Source organism: Chinchilla lanigera, unplaced genomic scaffold (genome assembly GCF_000276665.1).
Source record: "Chinchilla lanigera isolate Chin_1 unplaced genomic scaffold, ChiLan1.0 scaffold00012, whole genome shotgun sequence".
Lineage (NCBI taxonomy): Eukaryota > Metazoa > Chordata > Mammalia > Rodentia > Chinchillidae > Chinchilla > Chinchilla lanigera.
Window position 1 is genome coordinate 29,007,342 of NW_004955413.1, and position 19,155 is coordinate 29,026,496.

At 56.4% G+C, this 19,155-nt stretch overlaps 1 protein-coding gene across 1 annotated transcript in view; it reads left to right on the forward strand.

Moving 5' to 3' along the window:
• Nucleotides 1–13,089, forward strand: part of Parvb (parvin, beta) — a 57,817-nt gene extending 44,728 nt beyond the window's left edge. The window contains exons 10-13 of the mRNA XM_005379454.2: nucleotides 1,839–1,907; nucleotides 3,992–4,093; nucleotides 7,502–7,574; nucleotides 8,770–13,089. Coding sequence (XP_005379511.2) covers nucleotides 1,839–1,907; nucleotides 3,992–4,093; nucleotides 7,502–7,574; nucleotides 8,770–8,846 — 321 coding nt within the window. The 3' untranslated portion in view covers nucleotides 8,847–13,089. The remainder of the gene's footprint in view (nucleotides 1–1,838; nucleotides 1,908–3,991; nucleotides 4,094–7,501; nucleotides 7,575–8,769) is intronic.
• Nucleotides 13,090–19,155: the final 6,066 nt, after the last annotated feature.

A 19,155-nucleotide genomic window follows, 5' to 3' on the forward strand; every position in this document is an offset into this window, starting at 1 on the left:
GGCCTTTGTCAATGTGGAAATGTTTTTAAGCGCGTCAACCTGCTGGCTGTCACCCGCCTTGTTACCGCCAGGCTGCGCGTGGCCGCCAGCGAGCAGCCGGCTGCAGGCGCGCACTTGGCCCGGTTCCCGTCGGGGACCCGCGCGCCTCTGGAGTCCTGGTGGGAGCTACCAGCTGCCAGGAAGGGTTGTTCCCCCCGAAGGAGCTGAGGCTCTGCAGACGTCCTTCGCCTCCTCTGGTGGCCCGGAGTGGCCATAGCGCCTGCCTGGGACCTGGCTAGCAGCGTCCCAGCCGCCGTGCTCGCGGCATCCTGACTCCCCAGGAGAGCTTGCTGGAAGTGTTTCCGTCCTGTGTGAGAGTGGGATCCGTTTCTCTTCCTGTGGGGCCCGTGCTGGGGAAATGCTGGTCCCAGGTCACACAGTGAGCCCGAACTCCTGCTGGGCGGCCCTCTGGGCTGCCAGGCCTGGGCCCGCAGCGCACTGCCCTGCACCCCACCCCTGCCCCTCCCGGCCTGGGGCCCCAACAGCACCAGCCCAGTGGACATGCAGGGGAGGAAGAGTCTAATCAGAGTCCCTCGCTGGCTGTGGGCTGGGGCGAGTCACACCCCACCAGCCTCTGTTACCCCAGCCGTCAAGCAAGGACAGAGGCGTTACCCACCTCTCAGGGGCGCAGTGCAGGTAAACTGCAATCACGTCCGCGCACACTGCGTGGTCCTGGCATTGAATACGACGGGCCAAGGGCAGCTTGCGTCTTCTGGGAGACGGGCTGCCAGCTCGTCTTTTGCAAAGGTGCATTTTATAGGAGCGGAGAAGCGATGCCTTTTATTTGATTGTGCCTTCCAGCCTCCAGCCTGCCCTCCCCCAACCCCCAGGGCAAGCTGTGGCGTGGGTGGCCCCCTGTGCTCTGGAACGGAGGCAGGGACACTGTCACATCCCCAAGACCCCTCCCCCAGTCACATCCAGCCAAAGGCTGATGCCAGAGCTTCACAGGTGCGTCTGGGCTGAGTGGCTACTTGGCCACTCCCCGCCTCCCTCTTAGCTGGGCACGGCACCGGGGTGCGTGGTCCTCCCCTCACGTGCCCAGGAAGCTCCCCACGGTGCTGGTTGGCCAGGCAGGACCCTGTCCTTTGGTCTCCCTGGCCCTACCACTGGGAGTCTGCAGGACTCACAGACCGGGACTCTCTCTTTCTGTCTTGATGTCCCCAGCACCATGCATTGCACCTGCCCCAAAGTAGTGCCTCAGCAAATCCAGACAGAATGAATAGGAAACGGGGTCACAGCCAGGGCAGGGCAGCTAGAGTGGAACTGATTTTCCATTAAAGTTGGGTTTGATTGCTGAGACTTTACAGAGCACACATCTTGCCAGAGAGAAGCCAGTGGCCTTCGGTGCCCAGGTAAGAGCACACAGAGCCCTGCAGCCCTGAGGTGAAGTCACGGCAGGGTGTGTTGGGCACGGGAGGGGCCGCCTTTCCCTCGCCACACTTGGAGTCTGCCCTTTGGCATCCAGGGTCACATCCAGGACACACCTGCAAATTTGATTCTCTTTCCTGACAATTTTATCCGTAAGAGCACTGTATTCCATGTGGCTGCTAAGTACGGCCTGTGCATGTGTGGATCAGAATCATGCACACGGGTTGGTGTGATTCTTCTCCAGCTGCGTACACATGGCGCCAGCCCACCACGGCCAAGGGCTGCTGAATTAATGCTTGCTTTATCTCAGCGAACAGAGGAGATTCCAGACACACTTCAAGAAGCCAGGGCTGGGGTACGCGGTCTCTGTCCCGCTCCGTGGGGATGGAACGTGGCCCCTGACGGCCCTCCCTCTCTCTCTGCTTTCACAGTCGCTCATCACGTTTGTGAACAAGCACCTGAACAAGCTGAACTTGGAGGTGACGGAGCTGGAGACCCAGGTACGCAGTGGGCTGATAGGTCAGGCCGGGCCATTCCATGCGACTGGAAATTTCTCCTGGGGCCTGTTTCTGAGTTTGCGTTGCACCTTCTTACAAGGGCTTGGCAGTGTTGGGCCAGGCCCCGCCATAATAACTCCATCGAGAGCTAATCACCTGTTTCTGGAGAGGTGACATTCTCAGGTCCTAACACTAGGACTCTGACATCTCTTTTTTGGAGTCAAAGTTCAACCCATCATACCTTCCAAGGCTCTACCTCCAGCTACCCCAGGGCCTTTGCATGTGTGGGTCCCTGTGCCTGGAACTTCCATCCTCTTTGCTTGCATGGTGGGGCCCCCCCACCCTTCACCCGGACCTGAGTCTCACCGATGCTCAGTAAATATCTTCGGGTGAACGTGCATGAGGTCTGCCTTCGGCAGTAAGGTGTATAAAATATACCCCACCCCCCAGAGCCGAAGGAGCACGGTGGAAATATGTTCTCAAGCGCTTGGTGGGCATTAAAGACAAAATATAATTTTCCCCGGATTAGCTGGAGACTTCTGCGTTCTCGGTGCAGACTTCCCTAATGCATCGCTGATCCTTCTTAAGCCCCTGGATTGGCTGTCCTGCGCCTTTCCCTTTCTTTAATTTGTCTCGTTTGCTTTTCTAATTAAAAAAGTAATTCAGGTTCATTGTGGAAATGTCTGAAAATGCAGATAAGCAAAGCAAACAAAAGTCACCCGTCATCCCATCCCCCAGGGATGAGCGGGCCCAGGGATTTTTGGCGACCGCTTGCCTCCCCACCCGCGTGGCTGGCCGTGCACAGGCAGCAGGCCTGCAAGTGGAGCCCAGACAGTCTGTTTTCTGGTGTGCGTATTTGTCTGTGCATCCTAAGCAAGCACATTTATATTATTTGCAGCAGTTTCCTAATGTTGCCGTTCATCTGCTGCACATTGGCTGTTCGACACGTTAACAGTCCCCAAGCCTGCGGAGCACGGAGTGGAAATTCTCTCTCCTCGCCCGAACTCTCCCCTTCAAACTCCCCAGGCAGAACTAAGTACAGGGAATGGGTGGATGTTTCTCTCCTGAGATATTTTATGAGCATAAATGTGTTTTCTCAAATGACAGTGGATCACACGGTACAGCTGTCTTGTAATGTGCTTTTTGTTCCTGAATTTATTATAGGCATCTTTTCTTGTAGGAGAAAGAGCGGTGTGTGTGCGTGTGTGTGTGTGTGTGTGTGTGTGTGTGTGTGTGTGTGTGTGTGCGCGCGCGCGGCTGTCAGATCCTCTCTCTCCTGTTCAGTCTGTCCATCTAGACTCTGTCACTTTTAATAGCCGCTTCTCCACAGCTGGCCACGCTGCGCTCCGAAGCCGGCCCCTGGAGGTTGGATGTTTCCAGGCTGCTATGCAGGGGACAGTGACCTCTTCGTGCACAGCCACCTGCGGCCTGGTACCCTCCTCGGGTTTAACTCCCACCGTGGAGGTGCAGAGCCAGGCAGCACGTGTCGTGGAGACTAGGACGGTCTCCACACTCAGCGCTGTCCCAGGCCACTCTCCCTCCCAGGATCAGTCCCAGAGCCAGCATGTTAGACTGGATTTGCCTCTGTCCTTATCCACTCCATAGCCTCTTTTTTGGAAAAAGGAGGCAAAGTCTGCCCTGCCCATGAGCTGAGATCATGCAGTGACCTGGGAGCCCCCAGAAGGACAGGCCCCTGGTGACAGGCAGGGCTTTTCATATCAGGTGTTGGTCATTTCATGGTTTCCTTTTTTTGTTTTGTTTTTGAGACAGGGTCTCGATAGGTCGTTCAGGCTGGCCTTGAACTCACTAAGTAGCCCAGGGTGGCCTTGAACTCCCAGTGCAGACCTCCGCTCCAGCTGGACACGCAGCATGTCCTGCCCACCTAGTACCCCCCCGTGCTCAGATCTCTCCCCTCTTCTTTGTTCTTTGTGGGTTGGGAGTTGAGTCTCAGAGACTCCAACCTGGCCTTCCTTGCTTTCAGATCTCTCGCCTGCATGCAGGAGGGATGGATCATTTGGCTGTAAAATCTCCCTCTTGAGCACGCACAAAGTGCTCTCCCAGAAATGTCACCAGGTGTTTCTCTGCAGTTTGCAGACGGTGTGTACCTCGTCCTGCTCATGGGCCTTCTGGAGGACTACTTCGTCCCCCTCCACAACTTCTACTTGACTCCAGAGAGCTTCGATCAGAAGGTACGGGTGTACATTCGTGCGGTAGCGCACCCCTGTAATCCCAGCACTCTCAGAGGCCGAGGCAGGACAATCGCAAGTTCGAGCCCAGCCTGAGCAACTTAGTAAGACCTTTTCTCAAAAGTTAAAAAACGAAAACAGAAAAGAGCTGGGGATATAGCTCAGTGCAGAGGTCCCGGGTTCAATCTCAGTACGGCCCGGGTCTCTGTCCCAGGGGCGTGACCCCAGCCTGCTCACTGAAGGGCACAGCCGAGGGTGATCCCTCAGCTCTCTGCAGCCTTGCTGCGCCCTTTAGAACCCAGAGCCCGCTCAGCATGTGGGGGACTGCAGCTCTCGGGGGTCGCTGTCAGTGACGCACAGCATGTCAGAGCTTGGCTCGCCATGTCCTCCTCAGTCTTTGCCGCCGCCCGCGTTACCTTTAATCACCGCGGTCAAACGTCAGTGGAGCTGCGCATCCTGCCCTCGCCACATGCATGCCCCCGCTGTTTCCCGCTGCTCTCTGAGCTTCCCGAGCACCATTTTCAGGGGTGGTGCCCAGTCCTACCAGGCGGCTCTGTGCTAGTGTCCCCCTGCTCCCCACTCGTGGGCATTGATTTGTTTCTGTTTTATTCCTGCTAAGATAATGGGGCATCTTCTCGAGTGGGTGCAGCCAACTCCCTGCGTCTGCAGGGGTCTTGGACTGCTCCCCCAGACACCAAAATGCATGGATGCCACGACCCTTGGTGAGATGGCATCATGTTGGCGTGGAGGCAAAACCTAATGCGGCACAGGGCTCTGTGAAGAGTCTCTCTCCTGCGCTGCTTAGGGAATCGCGATGGGAAGAAACTCTGTACGTGCCCAGGACGGATGCAATTATTTTTCCACATGTTTTCCATCTGCCTTTGGATTCATCTGCAGAGGTGGAACCCACAGATATGGAGGACCGGAACGCACAGATACGTAGATGTGCGTGTGTCCCTATGTACGAGGCATTCCTGTGGTTGTGTTCTTAGGAAAATTTCCCAGATAGCGTTGTTTCATTCGATCCTGGGGGCTGGGTGCCCGCCCCGCCCCCAGCACTGTCCCTCTCCGGGGCTTCTGCCGTTGAGCCTGTGCCACCTTGAACCCTCAGCCAAGGCGGGGCTGGACTGCCTTGGACTCACCGGCGTCTGTCATTTAATTTCCCCGAAGTGCTAGACCCGTGAGTCAGGAGGCACAATGGAAGCCGCTGGCGGCAGCCAGGGAAACAGCAGAGGATGGGGCCAGCGTTCACCAATCTGCTTGCTCCTGGCACCGCACAGCCTGTTTGCTCGTGGCCAAATGCCGCTCCCGGCTTGCCTGCTGAGGTGCAATCAGAACAGATCGGCGAGGCCTTGGCCGTGCTACATGGAGAGAGTGCGCGGGGCTCGGGAGCAGAGGGAAGGGGCCGCAGGGCCCTCGGCGCCACCCACGCCGCTGCCTGCGCGCTAGAACTCAGAGGTCACGCAGTGAGGTCGAGACGTCCGCGCGTTCCCAGGCCCTGGTGAGCCGGAGGCCGCAGCCTTGTTTTGGAGCGGTCTTTGCTTTGTTCCGGCAGACAAGGGCGCCGACAGGAGCCAAGGATTTAAGCAGCTCCGGAGCCGGGTCCCTTGCCACGGCTTTGTGCAAATGACAGAGGCGGCGCCCCAGCGCCAGCCCCAGCTCTCACCCCTTTGAAAGGAGGCAGACGAAGGGGCCTTTGTCCGAGGCTGCCCTGGCCAGCAAGGCGCTGAGCCGCCTCCCCTCCTCCCTGCCCTGTGCCGGGAAAAGGACTCTGTGGGCCTTGAGGGCCGTCAGGGGTGCAGGGGCCGTTCCCACGCGGGCATCCTGAGTTTTCCATGGGGCAGGAGTCTTGTGTTGCTCTTCCTCCCACGTCCTCACCTGTCTGCATTTTACCCCAAGCTTGTTCTGCACGCAGGTGCGTGCCGGTGCACGTGCGTGTGCTCGGATTCCCCGGGGGGCAGCTAGAGGCAGGAGGCAGGGGCCGGTGGAGGATGGCACGGATTCCGGACACAGACTCGCTGTGTGTTCGGCCCTGGGCCTCTCTCTGCTCTTCTGGTTACATGCCCTTTAGCAACGGATGATGGCACCCACCTCACTCTGCTCCAGGAGGGGTCCCATGCCCCGTGATAGCCCTGTCCCCCGGGGGGCTGTGCTTAGCACCCTCTGTGACCCCCGTCCTGGCTCTTGCCCCTTCTCTGTGCCTAGTGCTCACCCTGTCCTCCACTGTCCCCAGGCCCTGCTCCTGCCCTGCAGGTCAGGGCACCCTACTTCCTGCACTGTGTCCCCACTTCCTGCCCTGCCAGTAGGAGGGCTAGGAATCTCACGGGCAGGACCTGGGGTCCCGGAGCCGATCCAGCCTGCGTAGAGATGGCCTGTCCTCCCACTGGGTGGCGCTCCTGTGCCTAGCGGGGTGGGGGGGCGGCAGTATGCTAGGGGTGCTGGCAGACTGATCTCCCCTTTGCCTCTCTGAACACCCAAGCTGCTTTCTAACATGGTGGGTTCCACTCGCCAAGGGTTAGTGACTTTCCTGGCTAATTTTTAAATTACACTGAGAGTGAAGTTATCATCCAGGTTTCTGACTGATTTTTGCTGCAGTCATGAAGACATTGTTATGGAAGGGCTGCTCGATCCCCAAGAGCCCAGAGTCCTCTTCAACTCTGCCCTCTGCCTTGTTTGGTTTGTTAGTCGATGCTGGGCATGACCAGGGTCACCCCAGGTGCGGGTGGCCTTGAAACACAGCCATGGGGGTGCGCGTTCCGACCTCTGCAGCTCATGAGCAGAACAACAGCCCAGCACTCTGACCTGAGAGAGGAGGCCCTGTCATTTCCACACACGAGGGGTCTGGGTGTGTCTGCCTTGCTGTGGCATCAGACAGGCCTAGCTGGAGACTGGGTGATATTCCAGCAGTGTCCACAGTGCCAGCTCAGTGACCCAAGAGCACCATGTCCCACAGACCCTGGGACAGGCCACCCGCAACACCCAGCTCTTCATGGCCTTCCTGGCAGATACGAGGTGGCTGCTCTGAGCGGGGGCTGTGTCCAGGCTGGGTGTCTCTGAAGGGACTTGTCCTCCCAAAGCCTTAGTTTCTCCATCTATAAAATGGGACCACGGTTGCTTCTTATCACATGGCCGGGGTCTGGGGCAGAGTGGGGACTCAGTGGCTATGGGTCCTCCAGGGCAGGCAGGGCATCTTCCCATCCCCAGCCCCAGGTCCCAGTGTGGGGAGTGGGAGCCATCTAGCCGCTGTGTGTCACTGGCACCTCTCCGTGCCCACCTGCGTCTCCTCGGTCCTTGTGGCTGTAACAGAGCCCCCTCCACACTCACTGCCACCCAGCCTTCTGAAGGGAGGCAGCAGGTGGCCAGCAGGCCAGGGGGCCGGGGCCGCAGTGCTGACCCGCTCCTCCTCCGCAGGTCCACAATGTGGCCTTTGCCTTCGAGCTGATGCTGGACGGGGGACTCAAGAAGCCCAAGGCTCGCCCTGAAGGTAAGGCTCCCCTGGGTCCCCACAGGCAGGCCCGGTGTGGCAGGGGTGAGACTGGGGCTTAGGAGGGGCTGCGGGCTGGATTACTGACTCCCAGGAGGCCTTGGGACCCGGGCTTGCTGGTCGGGCTCTGCCAAACCCGTCCAGGGACCAAGAGGTGCTCATTGGCGGCCCTTTCCCCCGTGTTGCCTGGGCTGGCCTTGAACCCCTGGCCTAACCTCAGCCTCCACAGTGCTGGGATGACAGTGAGATGCCACCGTGCTCGCGTCCACACTGGCTCCTTAACAGCCACTTGACCTGCAGGCCAAGGAGGCCTCTGGCCACCGGCCCCAGGGCCCAAGCGCCTCTCCTCGCATCGGGAAGATGTTGAGGGTCAGTGTCTGCCGGCTAAGGGCTCCTGAGGCCCAGCAGAGGCCATTGCTCATGCAGAGGGGCTTGGCACACGCGTGCTCCATGTGGGTCTGAGCAGGGCCGGGATCACCTCACTGTCCCTGGCTCCCCAAGACCTTCCTTAATGGCAGGAAAGAGGATCTTGTCTTAACTGAGGTTCACAGGCTGAGCTAAGGGCCTGGCAGCTGTTGGGGCCTTGGGGACCACAGAGGGAACCTGGGGATGGGCCAAGGGTCACAGTGTCCCAGGACGGAGCCCTGTGCTTCCATGCAGAGGCCGATGATGCTGTGGGTGGCAGGGTCTGGTGGGATTTTCAGTGTTTCCTTTCCCAGCGAGGCTCTTGAGACCTTCTGAAGGTCAGACCCGGGGCGGCTGCCCCTGCTTTCCCAGTGACTCTGCAAGGTGAGGGCAGGACTGTGGACCCCGCCCCAAGTGTCCCCGGTCTTCGCTGCCCGGGGTCTGTGGCCGCTGCCCTTCCCGTCTCACTGCCTGCATTATGTGTTGGGGAGGTGGGGAGCCCAGGTCCGTGGAGAGCCGCCTCCAGCCCCTGGAGCTGAGGTCACATGGTCAAGCCGTTCCCTGCCGCCATCTTGGTTTTCTCTCCCACGGATCAGGAGGAGAGCGCGGGAGGCTGGGTAGGAGGACAGGCTGGACTCGGAGCGGACTGTGCCCTAAGTTCCCTGCTCCGGCGATTCGTCACCGGCAGGGGTGGGACGAGGTGGTCACTCTGTGGCTGCCCTTCAACCATAGGCTGAGAACCTCGAGGCCTCTCTCCTCCCACCAGTGCTGTCTCTGTTTCCCTCTGCAGATGTGGTGAACCTGGACCTCAAGTCCACGCTGAGGGTGCTCTACAACCTGTTCACCAAGTACAAGAACGTGGAGTGACAGGCACAGCAGATGGCGACGGCGGCGGGGACAGTTACCGGGCAGGAGAAGCGGGGTCCATCCGCGTGGGCCTGAGCCTTCCAGGGCAGCGTCCCGGGCTTCCAGGCTTCCATCCCAGCTTGGTGGTTGTTCTCAACCTCTGCTTCTCGTGACTCCCGGGACCTTTGAAAATGGACGCTTTGCAGCCTTGCTTCCCAGGCTGCTGAGTTAGCTGTTGTTGGTCTTGATCAAAAGAGGGAAAAGAAAAGGCCCTGCCCCCACCCTCGGCCTCGACCCGGCCTGTGATGGAGGGGGGACCGGTCACAGGCGCTGGCCCAGTGCCACTGTCGCTGGCGCTGCTGCGCGGGCACGCTCCCCAGGGAGCCTGCCTGTCTTCTGGGCTCCCTCGGGGGTGGGCTGTCCTCGGAAGCAGGGCCTTTTTAGTAAAAGGCTTTTGAGGTTTAAAAATGCCTCCCTCTCAAGTCCCCGCAGCTTCCGATGTGCCGTGTTTCATCCCCTACTCCTGCGGCGTTTGGTCACTCGAGTTTCAGTTGATCTTTTGCACAAAAGACCTGGGCGGACCGACTCCCCTGCTCACAGAGGCGGTGGTTGTGGAGGGCTGCTCTCGGTTTTGTGCTGCGGGGCCGGGGCCGGGCGTGGAGCCGGCTGCGAAGGCGCCCTGGAAACAACTTGGGGTGCCACGTGGAATGGACGTGGGTATCTGTGTGCTAGGCTTTGGGGCGGAGAGCTGCAGGGGCCAGGCAGCTTCAGCAACAGAGAACTTGGGGCTCCCAGCTCCGGGGTCTGCAGGGCCGGTTCCTGCCGAGGCCCCTCCTTGGGCAGCTTCTCCCAGGGTTTGTGTTTTTTTGCCGTGTGTCTGTGTCCTCAATGCCTGTTCTTAGCAGAGCGGTCCTCCTGCAGTGAGAGCCATGCGGAGGCGCAGGTCCTCACCCCTCAGTGACGGCTCTGCAGCCCCGGCTGCAAGTGCAGCCTCACACTTGGGGTGGCACCTCAGCTCAGCCCACGGCGGGGGCACATGGAGCACTCACCCCGCCGTCCCGAGTGAGGCGGTGTCCACCTCCAGGGTCCTGCGAGAAGAAACACTGTCAGCCCTGCCTCACCTTGGCTCCGCAGCGAAATGAGGGTTCAGTGACTGCATTTCCCGGGGTTTCCTGCTCTCAGGTGTCCTGCCCCGTGGCCTGTGCCTGCCGCATTCGCTCCCAGCTCCCGGGGCCCCCTGCGCGGCCACACGGCCCTGCATACTCAGCATTCACAGCAGCGATGACCAGACGGGCCTTTCTGGTTCTCAGAGCCCCACCTTGCTGCAATAGGTCAGAGCTGCGGAATAAGTCGTTCGTGTTACATTGAACGTCAGCGCGAAGTTTGGAGAAACAGTTTAATATTCGTCCTCTTTCCGCCGTTGCTAGGCTGGGGATGGGATCCGAATAGCCATTTTGAGGGAGGTGGTTTCCCAGCAGGGGCAAGAAATAATTAAAACGGCATTACGGCGTCTCCTGCGGGATGCGGTGACATTAAAGAGCCACACTGACAAAATATCCAGGGCTAGAACGTTCCGTGCTGCCTTGGTTACACACATGGAACCCCGGCAGCCGGCGCCGGCGGAGCTGGGCCTGGCCTGTGTGTTCACAGGCGGGCTCGGGGGGGGGCGGGGGGGACCCGTGCTGGGAGTGGTGGGGGCCGCAAGGAGCAGAGGAGGGAGATCAGGATTTCCAACTGAAGCGAGCGGACATCCGGGTGTCCTGGCAGCCCCTGTCCCGTGGCCTGGACAGAGGCTCTGAGCTCGGGTTCACTGTGCCAAGGCTGAGTCTCCCCGTGTTCCTGGGCCGGGATCTCTGGAGCGAGAGCCCTGTCTCCTGTGGCCTGCCCGCGCTCAGGCATCTTGGGGTCACTTGTACCCTAGAAGCCACTTACTTCCCTTCGGCTGTCTCGGAACTCCCTCGGGACCCAAACCTTTCTCTCTTCATTCATTTTTTTTTTTTTCCTCTCTCTTTGTTCTTAATTCAAGGGAGTTCCAGAGCTTGGAGGCCACATTTTTGTGATTTTTAAGTGGTTGTCTGAAGCCGGGCCCAGAGGAACCAGGTGACAGCAAGGCCATTGTGTCTCCCCCAGGGGCTGAGCTTGGACAGCCCCAGACAGACACTCGTACCCTGTCCTCCCCAGGATGGCTGCATGGCCCTTCCCTGGCCTCGGCTTGTCCCCCTGCATCCTGGAGCCCAGCGCACATGGCACTGCGTAAGCGCCGAGCCCAGGGCCCCGCGGTGTCCTAATTGGCTGCAACAAAGAATGATTTTATTCTAAAACAGCTGAAGCCTCTTTTCCCCCTGTGTGTGCCAGTATTTTATTGTCTTTTTAATTGTTTGAAGCGACATTTACTTTGGATCTCTGGATATTAAATAAAAACCACTAAAACCCTGGCCAGGCTTTGATCAGAACGGCCGAGCTGACAGCAGGAAGCCACATTGTCGCCCGTGGTGGGGCGAGCCGGGCGCTTCCGTGCCAGGCACGCGGGCTGGGAAGACGCCACATGGTGCGCCTCACCACGTGCTGTTGTTTATTCCAAGAAAGACTGCGGGAGCGCCGGGCTGTCCTCTGTCTTTTTCGCCTGCTGTTTTTCTCCTTCATGCATTTAACAGTCGACATAGGTTGTGCCCCCCTGGTGCTGGACTGTGGGACTCTGCACCACCCTGTGGGTTGGGAGCTTTGGCCCAGTGCTTCCGGCCAGGTACGGGCTGGGTGAGAACACTGCTGCTGGGAGGGGCCCTGCCCTCTCTCTTTGGAAGGGACAGAAGGTCACAAAACCTCTCGTGCCGCCACAGGTTGACCAACCTTGACTGTTGAGGGGAAACCCCTGGGTGGCCTGCAGCAGTCGTCTGACCTTGTGCTCTCCCAGGCAGAGGTCCTGTAAAGTGTCTGGTGGACCGTTCTCTCTACAAAGCGGTGTGAAGACCGTGGCTGGTCTGGGACAGCAGCACAAAGATGCTAGTTCAAAAAACAGAAACAAAAGAACTGAAAATTGCAAGCTGTGTCTGGAAAGAACCCAGGCTTTGAACAAAGGCTTGGGTTTGAACCCAGCTTTGTCACCGTGAGGCCACTGATGGCCTCATGACCCGAAGCCTCCCAGCTTAGGTCTCTGGGGCAGATCCACCCCAACCCAAGTCCACTGTCGGCCACCGTGGTGCTCCTTGAGGAAGCCGTGTCTGTAGTCGGTCTCCCTGGGAGGTGAGCTCCTGGCCTGTCACTGTGGAGGCTGCCTTGCTACTCAGTGTCCTACAAGGCACAGGACAGCGAGGCCCATCTGCCCCACCCCGCCCCCAGTGTCTGTAGAGCTGAGGCTGGGAACCCCACGTGGCAGAGCCAGCTCGGGGCCAGCCTGCCTCGGCATGGTTCACTGGGTGGGATCTGTCTGTCAGTACTGATGGTGAAGCATCGTCCCCCGAGATCCCACTTCTCAGAAGACAGCCATGGTGCACGACCCTCCAGGGACTTTCTTATGGTCCTGTCCCCGGCGTTCGTCCCAGGTCTGGTTTACCTGTGCCTGGAACAAGTGACCAGGGACAGAACTGGCCCCTGCCCTGAACCCTGAGCCTTGGAAGACTCCAAGGTGATGTGTGGTAGGGACGGGTGGGAGACAGCCACGCCCCGAGCAGGCGCCATGGGGCCAACTGGGTGGAGGCAAAGGAGCCCAGGAAGTCCCAGGGCCAGGCCCGCCCCAGTCCTTGGTCTTTAGAGAAGTGTTTTGTCCCATTTTTCTCGGCTTGTTAGGACCCTCAGGAAGTCCCGCCCCTCCCACCAGTTCAGCTTTGCCTTGCTAGGGGGACGTGTTCTGCTTGAGAGAGTCCCCTCCTATCCTTCCGCCAGCCTCTGGGGAGCCATACCTCCCACGGCACTTGCCCTCTTCTCTGGCAGAATCAGCAGACTGAGAACTTGGACAAGGAAGGGCCCTTCTTGGTCATCTCGCCGGACTCTCCCGGGCGGGACCCAGCTCGGCGCCCTTGCTGACCTTGGGCCACCACGGGCTGGGGACCCGCTGCTCTTCCTGGAGGACGACTACTTGCAGCAAGTATTTTCCTCTAGACTCAGGTCGTGAAATTGTGGCTGATGTATCCTTTTCAGCACGTGATGCTCACGAGAGAGGCTGTGTTGATTTGCCCTGTATTTTATAATGTTAATTTTGATTACTTAGTCAAGATGCACTGAAAAGCTAACTCTTCCTTGTGATCAATAAATATTTATGGGGAGAGAATTTTCAGTTATGGAGCAGTTTCTCCTGCAGAAATAAGTGGAAAGCTCAATCAAATACAAGAAATAGATGTCGGAGATATTAGACCGTCGGTCTGTGATCCCCACAAAGAGGGAGGCAAGTGGGGGGTCCCTAGCCTTGCTTGGAAGAACCCCTGGACTGCAGTGTAAGGAGGGGAGGCCCGGACAGAGCCACATGGTCTCACTGATTTGAAGGGTCATAGAGTACAAGGTCAAGATTAAAAGCAAGCATCAGAAGAACCAAAGTAATCCACAATTAACTGCCTGCCAGGGGATTTGTTTGCTTGTTTTGAGACGGGGTCTCACTATGTAACCTAGGCTGGCCTCGAACTTAGTGATCCTCCTGCCTCAGCCTCCTGAGCCTTGGGAATACAGGCGTGCACTACCACACCTGACCTGCCAGGGGAATTTTAACACCCTTTAAAGGAACACAACAAACCCCAGCATTCAACAACATAAAAATAGCTTGTCTAGGGCTATAAAATTCTATTTTTTTTTTTTTTTTAAACAGGGTCTCCCTGTGCTGTTCAGGCTGCCCTTGAACTCACTTTGTAGCCCACATTGTCCTCAGACTCACAAGGATCCTCCTGCCTCAGCCTCCCGAGTGCTGGGATTACAGGCGTGGGCCACCACGCCTGGCTAGGGCTATAAAATTCTTACAGGAAAAAAAGAGTGACTTATTACCAGTCTATTACTGGTAGACTGCTTCTACCAGTCTGTAGAAGCAGACCAGGAAATAATGTTACAGACAGCTGAGTTAGATAGAAATATTGTAGGCAGTCAGACAGGGCCAGGCCCTCGAAGGAGCCAACATGAAAGACAAGACACCTGTGGGCCAGAGCTCAAGACAAAGGACTAAACAAACACACCCTCTTACCTCCCAAGGGATGGACATCCAGGATTGACATTCTAAATAGGTAGTGATCACCTTGAAGAGTCCCTGACCCAACGCCCTACAGGAAAAGCCCCTGTTCTGTATTCATGTCCTCTTGCTACTTGACTTGCTTCCCCATTTGATCCCAATTTAATCCGTTCTACCTGAACAGTTCTTAGTGGTTGACCATAGTTTTGTCCGTTTTCCCCTACCTTACACCTACCTCACCTCGTGGTTTTGCTCTATAAAAGTCCCTAGAAAAGACAAAGTCTTGAGCAACCCACTCGGGCCCCCTTCTGTCCCTTTCTTGGACAGAGGCTTTCTTTCCCTCAATAAATATGTTCTGCTCTTAACCTCCGTTGTTCCTAAAGTTCATTCTTCGATTTTAGAGAACACAGACTCGTCCCATATATCATTCAGGTTGGACGTTTTTATTTTCCTGTATCAGTAACAGAGATGGTGGCTCTTAGGGGCAAGTGACCCGGATGCTTTAAGACTTCTGACGTCGGGAAAGATTGCTGTACGTGGGAGGGCCTTGTGGACAGCCAGCTGCCAAGTGGCAGTCATGCAGTCACATGTGATGTGTGGTCCCTGCTTGGATCTTTGAGTCACACACACACACAGTGATAAAAAAGTTTTTTAACACTTGGGAAGTTTGACTATGAATGAAATATTGCAAACTACATCAATGCCAATTTTCTTGGGTTACCATAATGGAATTGCATTTTGTAAGAGAGTGTCCTTACTCTTAAGAGACACATTCTGAAGTATTTAGAGGTAAAATGATACAGCCCCTGAAATTTATTTATTTGCTAAAAAAAAAAAAAAATTGTGGTAAAATATACATGGTATACAACTAACCATCGTAGCCCTTTTAAAAATTACAGTTCAGCCAGGCGTGATGGCACATGCCTGTAATCCTAGCACTTGGGAGGCTGAGGCAGGAGGATCGTTGCGAGTTCAAGGCCACTGGGCTACAAAGTGAGTTCAAGACCAGCCTGAACTGCATAGTGAGACCCTGTCTCAAAAAGACAAAAAAAAAAAAAAAAAAATTACAGTTCAATAGGGTTGAGTTCATTCACATTTTTGTCCAAAACTTTTTCCATCTGGCAGAACAGAAACTCTATATTCATTAAACAATAACTCCCCATTCTCCACGGTCCCTGCCCTAGAATCACTATTCTACCCTCTCTGTACGGATTTGATTATTGATACCCCATAGAAATGGGACCACCATTTTACTAACATAAAGTCCTCAGGGCTCGTCAATGTTGTAGCAGGTTTCAGAATTCCCTTCCTTTTAAGGTTCAGTAACATTCCATTGTGTGAATATAATACCTTTTTTATATTCATCCTTGCAAATTATTTTTATTTCTTTGTTGTGAAAGGGATCGAACCTGGACCTTCATGCCTGCTGCGCAAGCACTCTACCACTGAGTGACATCCCCAGCCCCTGCAAATTATCTTTAAATACCTCAGAAGCAGAGTGAAAGAGAAAGCACAGGTAGTAAAAACATTTTGGGGGAGGAGGTGCGCTTTCCCTGAGCTTTGGGGATGTAAATATAATTTAAGTGTTTCCTAAATAAAGTTTGGCTGAAACAACATTGTGTTGCATTGTGTTGAGACAGACGCAGACATATACATTCTGCAGGTTTGGGGTATTAAAAACCAAGATCATTGCCAGGAAAATTTTCCGAGAGATGTGCTCTCATGCACGTGTACGTGCGTGGAGGTTTGTGCATGGCTGTGCCTATGTGTGGAGGACCACCTGGGCGACCCTGCTTGAAGGAGGAGCAGTCGTCTCCGTTTGGGCTGAGCCTGGCCATTTCCATGCACTGATGTGTGCAGAGCTGGCTGGGAGTTTTCTTTACCCCTTTAGCTAGCTTTGAGCAATGCACATCGGTCCAGCGGAGGTGCTGATGTGTAGTCTTTGAGACACTGCTTCACATTGTGGGCTGGGATCGAGATAAGAGGCTCTGACTTCTCAGGGCATAAAAGATCACACATTACAGCAGAAGCACCAACGCCAAAACATCACATACTACTCAGCTGTGTCATGCAGATCACTCTTTCTGCGTATGGCAGAGGAGATCTCAGGCCTCCTACCTAGCCCGGCTCACAGCACTCAATGTACTTCCTGCCACTCTCATGCTCACTCATCCTCAAGCCACTCCCTCTTCACGAATTAATAAAACCCGAGTTCAGCCCTGGGTGGAGGCCTTTGTTCTGGATGGCCATCATGGTGGCTGGACTTAGGACCCCGCGGCTCCCCATAACTACAAACATGCCTTAACGTCTTTATTGACATGGGTTGCACTGGAAGTGGTAGATTGGAGTTAACTTGCTAGAATTCCAGTAACTTTTCCATGGGATCACAAATACAAACTTCTCCAACTGCTACGGGGGCCGCGCAGGGTCTCTGTTCTTACGCATATGTGATAATCACCCAGCCAACCGCAAGCTACGTGTGTGTAGGTAACAGCAAAGCACACAGTCTGTGTAGTCATTATAACCCTTGTTTCTGCAACTGCTCAAGAACCTGCAGTTATATCTGTAACTTTCCATCTCTGTGTTTCACAACGCATCTCCCCGCACCCCGACCTCAGCCAGACACTGTCTCTCTGCGGGCGCCCCAAGCCTTCCTGCCTGTGGGCTCTGAGGCCTTGGTCCTCCTGCTGCCAGGAGGTGGCTGTGGTCTTCCACGGAGGGGTGCCGTGTGACACAGCCCTTCTGGGGCGCACCAAGGGCTCTGCTGGGCTCTCGACTCCCCACACCCCGACTGAGTTACCACAGCCCTCCTTGCCTTGGAGAATCAGGCTTAAAATCCCCATCCAATTCGGTCTGGTTTTTTTTTCTGTTGCTCCGGTGGCATTAGAAGGCCATTGTGACCAGGTGGCCATGGTGTCCCCTGGTACTAGCATCTTTCTTGGGTACTGAACCCTCTTAGCCGGCAGAGCCCGAGGTGCCTCCCTCCCAGGGCTGGGCTGAAAGACACTCACACAGCAGCATGCACCTCTGGTCCTTGCCTGAGGGCCTGGAGACCGAGTGTGACTCAGCACTCCCCTTTTTCTACTTCAGTGAACAGCTTCTGGGAATTTCCCATGAGGCCACAGGCCAGGGCTGAGGGAGAGATGGCAGCCTGCTGTTCAGGTAATCTGTCCGTGTCATTAGGTCTGTGGAGTCTAACCCCATGTACTCCTTCTCATTGACACACTTGGCTTTACAGATGGCAGATCCCATACCAGTCAGTGTCTGACGGACAGCTCCGTGTCTGTGGTCATTTGGAACTGAGTCTCAGTCAGTTTTCTGTTGCTGTAACGAAACACCCAACCCTGGGTAACTGAAAGAGCAGAGGGTTATCTGACTCCTGTGTCTGCAGAGGCAGAGTCTAAGAACGCTGTGCTGGCATCTGATGGGAGTCTTGAGGCTCTCCCTGGTGCAGCCTGGTACAGTGGAGGGGGTCGCCTGGTGAGACACAGCAAGCGGGTGAGCCAGTTAAGGGGGCTCCACACTTAGGACCTCAGTGCATCCCGGTTCCCTCCCCCAAGCTCCACCTCCAGTAACCCTTGACGTGTGAATTTGGAGGTTCAATCTCCAGTACCCGCGTCTTGGGGTGGGTCACACTCAAACCGCAACACGGGCAAGGATCGAGCCGCTCATTCCTAAGAGAAGGACAGACAGCTGCGGCTGCAGCCTGGGGCCTGGACTGCGACCCTCCTCTCACCCAGCATCCTGGTCTTCCTTGCCTACTTCCGGCCTCCATGGACCCGCTGATTCACCAGGGTTCGCCATGGCTGAGCTGCGGCTCTGCTTCTAGGGCAGCTGCAGAAGTCGCCAGCTCTGGGTCCTGCGCCCAGGGGGCAGCCTTGCGGTTTACTCTGCCAGGGCCGGCGCATCCCCAGCAAGACGTGTGCTGCCTTTGAAATCAGCAGCACCCGCCGCCAAGTACTGTGCCTCTTCTCAATTGTAGATGATGGTGCAGCCACTTCAACTTCATTTAGGAGCGGGTTGTCCCTGAGTCACCAAACAAGCAGATGCCCAAGGGGCTCAGTAGGCAGCTAGCACCTCGGCTGTAGTGTGTGTGCCACCACCGGGCGCCTGCGCCGGCTTCTCACTCTTTGTAACCTCGTGACACGCAGAAAGGGGTAGAATTTGCAGGGTACGTTGGATGATGGATCGAGTGCTCATGGTTGGCTGTGACCTGCCTGGTAAGGCTGACTACCCAAGGCCGAGGGAGCAGTATCTTGGTGCCCTACTCACCTGCCGCTTCTTGCTCACTGGGTCCTGTTGGCTCGGTAGCATCCCTGGAGCGCATGCAGCAAGGTGCTTTGGGAGGATGATCCAGTCCTTCCAGACTGGGGTGCCGGGGTCACAGTCCAGACAGTTTCACAGCCGTGCAGCCAGGTGGTGTATTACCTTCCGGCCGGGTCAACATTTTCTGTGTAATTTTGACAGAGAAAAAGACATTCACGAGTGGAGAGCTGCGTGCAGGGAGCCCCGGCCTCGCTGACTTGCTGAGGCACGGAGGCCGCAGCCGGAGCAGTCCTGCCGCCGAGTCCCGCAAACTGGTTCTGCACAGACTGAAGATGCACCCGCGCACCTGTCAAGAAGGCTTTGTTTTATGCTTTTACTATTAGACGGGCATGGAAGGCTGAAGACACGCCCCCCGGCCCTTCCTACGTCGCTGCACTCCCGAAGGGGCCAAGCCCGTGGGGGGACCCTGCCGCCTGGGAGATCTGAAAATGGGTCAGGGCTGTGACCGGGTTTGGGGACGTGACTCTCATGGTGGCTTGACTTAGTCCTGGGATGCACGGAGGTACGTTTCTTCTAGTTTTCACGAGGGGGTCCTCAGCAGGTGGCCCGTCTGTCTCAGATGCAGGGGCTTCAGGATCAGTGGTTCACAAGCCCGTGGCCCCATGGCTGGAGCATTCTGTGTCCTGCTCTGACCTTATTTCTATCACTTCCACCGGGCCCACTGCGCAATATTATTTATAAAAAAGCTGAAAGAATTCCCTCCCCTCCATCCTTGCGCTTAGACCATTCCTCCCCACAACGACTCTTGCGCTGGTCATGAAACTTGCTTTGGCCAAAGGGATCATCAAAAAGTGACAGTGGCAGAGAGTTGGAGAGTGCTCGTTCACCAGGTCTCCCGTGTGCTGCAGTGACCACCTGTGC